Raw genomic sequence first — 2,334 nt, forward strand, 5'->3', positions numbered from 1 at the left:
TTTATATGCCATAATTGATAAAGAATAGAGTGTGAGGTGCACACTTACAAACTTTGAGGAAAGTTAAGGTGGCCTCATTTTGATGCATTCTTGATGGTTTTAGTTGATACCACAATAGGTTCTTAGCATAGAGTATAATTTTCAAAGTAGAAATAAAGTCATTGATGAAGAGTGTGGTGTGATCCATACTCGTAGCAAAACCGATGCTCCAAAAAGATCGGCGCACTCCATTGTTCAAGTGAAGTTATAAATGTCAAATGTAAGCATGAAGGATCATATATATAGTGAATCTAAGAAAATATTAAGATCCTTGACTTTCGTCAAATTTTACTATTCCTTTGAAACATGTGGGAAGCAAACAAGTTGTACCAAGTGCTATAAAACCACATCATTATGGGTTAACATTTTGTGAAGTAAGAAAGTAGACATTGCAAAGGAGTGGCTTTGGGGGGCAGCACTATTTCTAAGGAGAGGGGTGCATAGGAAAGCAATCATGGCTCTTTTGGAGAGGATGATGGTATTGGTGCTCGTTTGCGTGAGCTACACATCCATGGGTGGTAAGTAATGATGAATCCAGTGCACGTAAGCTTGGATGCAAATATTTTGGACTATATGAATGAATGAATGAGGCTGATTGTGTGTGTAAAATGCAGCTGAGGCGGATCTTGAGTGCGAGCATCTTCCGGCAAACCTGTGCGCCTTCTCGGTGTGCTCTCACGGGACTCGCTGCGTGCTGGAAGGAGACCCATCCCATCCGGATTACGAGTGCCAGGTACGTACGAATGCACTCAGCAGTATATCTCGTATTCGTAATGGTCGGCCACCATCCATATATATATATATGTGGTTGTATTCACACGGTCAAACGGAAAATCAAAGAATACTTTTTTAAAAAACGGTTGTTCTCATAAGCATGCTTTCTAAAATTTTGCATTTTTATTTCTTTTCAGAGTATTAGCAATTTTTTTCGGCTATGATCAGAAAACATGACTCCATAGATAAGAAGCTCTTTCTGTCTTTTGGGAACACTTTGTTTGTTGAAATAACATCTCTCTACGAGGAGGAAATAGCGTCATGAACTATCCCAATCATTGATGCAGGACTCTGGTGTTCTTGTTCGAGAGGAGAAGTATCGAACACCTTGGATTGAGACTGATGATTGCATCCGAGCATGTGGCCTAAGCAGGATGTCTAAGGGCCTCTCCACCGATGCTCTTAGCGACCCGACCACCCTCACCAAGCTCTGCTCTCATGATTGCAAACATTCTTGTCCCAACCTCTTCCACCTCTATGACGAGCTTGCGGGGGAAGCCGACCACGGTTAGTTTTTGGAATGCATAGTCAATAGTTTTAACACGAGGAACCGTATCAAGTGCATTCCTTATTCCCCACTTGCATTTCATTGCTATTTTGCATAGAGGGAAATAATGAAATATAACAACGAGAATATTAGTTGTGCTTTTATGATAACCCTCTTCTGTTGTTGCTAGACATAGAAGGGGAAATTGAAATTGCATTTTTTGTAGCTCCTATTCCCTCCTATCAATTCCTCTAGGTTGTAATTGTGAAAAGGTTAATGAGGGAACTCATCATGATAAATTCCCCATCAATTCTCAAGTTATTCTATTAGAAAAAGTCAAGCGTAGTTACACTATACTCTATAAGGCTCTGTTTAATGTTTATAACTAATCCAATGTGTGTGTTCACTTCACTAGGTTCCACAATGGATAAACTTTGCGTGCAAAATTATCACAAACAAGATGGTGGTGGCCATGCTGATTGTCACAGAAGGTATAAGGGCCATTTTAGATTTGGCTTTGATCCCAACTGCGATTTTCCAGGAGGTGTAGGTCTTCCTCCAATCTTTCCACCTCTTTCTTCCCCTATCGGGACATCTTTATAACTTCTTGATCTTACTAGCCCATCGTCAATAGTATTATCAATATGACACGATGAAGCGTGAAGGAAGCTCTGGTGTGCAAAGTGAAGCAATCGATTATGTACTTAAGAGTGATATACCAATGACTTATCGTCGTTATTACTTAAATGAATATGAGCACGGCATATTTATTACTTATTAGCCCATGTTTGAGATATCGCATAATCATTAAGTGTGAGTGTTGAAATCAAGTATCCCATTTTGGTTTAAAAGAACAAGAATTTGTTGTTTAACTATGTTTTGAAACCAAGTATCCCATTTTGGTGTAAAAGAATGTGAATGTGTTATCTAATTATGTTTTCGCAACATGCGCACATGTGCTCGCTTTCTCCATATGGGGTACACACAACACAGACACATGCACGAATATGTTGCCATGTGCATACAAAAAAATC

At 39.4% G+C, this 2,334-nt stretch overlaps 1 protein-coding gene across 1 annotated transcript; it reads left to right on the forward strand.

The window, feature by feature from the left end:
* Positions 1-422: 422 nt before the first annotated feature.
* On the forward strand, positions 423-2,075 carry LOC148018054 (uncharacterized). Its single transcript, XM_087662196.1, has 4 exons — positions 423-557; positions 654-772; positions 1,101-1,320; positions 1,716-2,075. The coding sequence occupies exons 1-4, from the start codon at positions 494-496 to the stop codon at positions 1,901-1,903; spliced, it is 591 nt and encodes a 196-aa protein (XP_087518322.1). The 5' UTR covers positions 423-493; the 3' UTR covers positions 1,904-2,075.
* Positions 2,076-2,334: the final 259 nt, after the last annotated feature.

The sequence above is a fragment of the Lygodium microphyllum genome, chromosome 21 (genome assembly GCF_053477565.2).
Source record: "Lygodium microphyllum isolate KBCC chromosome 21, Lygodium_microphyllum_v1.1.10, whole genome shotgun sequence".
Lineage (NCBI taxonomy): Eukaryota > Viridiplantae > Streptophyta > Polypodiopsida > Schizaeales > Lygodiaceae > Lygodium > Lygodium microphyllum.

Coding starts and splice junctions, on each gene's coding strand:
- LOC148018054 (XM_087662196.1), top strand. CDS start 494: ATGGCTCTTTTGGAGAGGATGATGGTATTGGTGCTCGTTTGCGTGAGC. Junction 773..1,100: donor ATCCGGATTACGAGTGCCAG/GTACGTACGAAT, acceptor TCATTGATGCAG/GACTCTGGTGTTCTTGTTCG. Junction 1,321..1,715: donor TGCGGGGGAAGCCGACCACG/GTTAGTTTTTGG, acceptor TCACTTCACTAG/GTTCCACAATGGATAAACTT.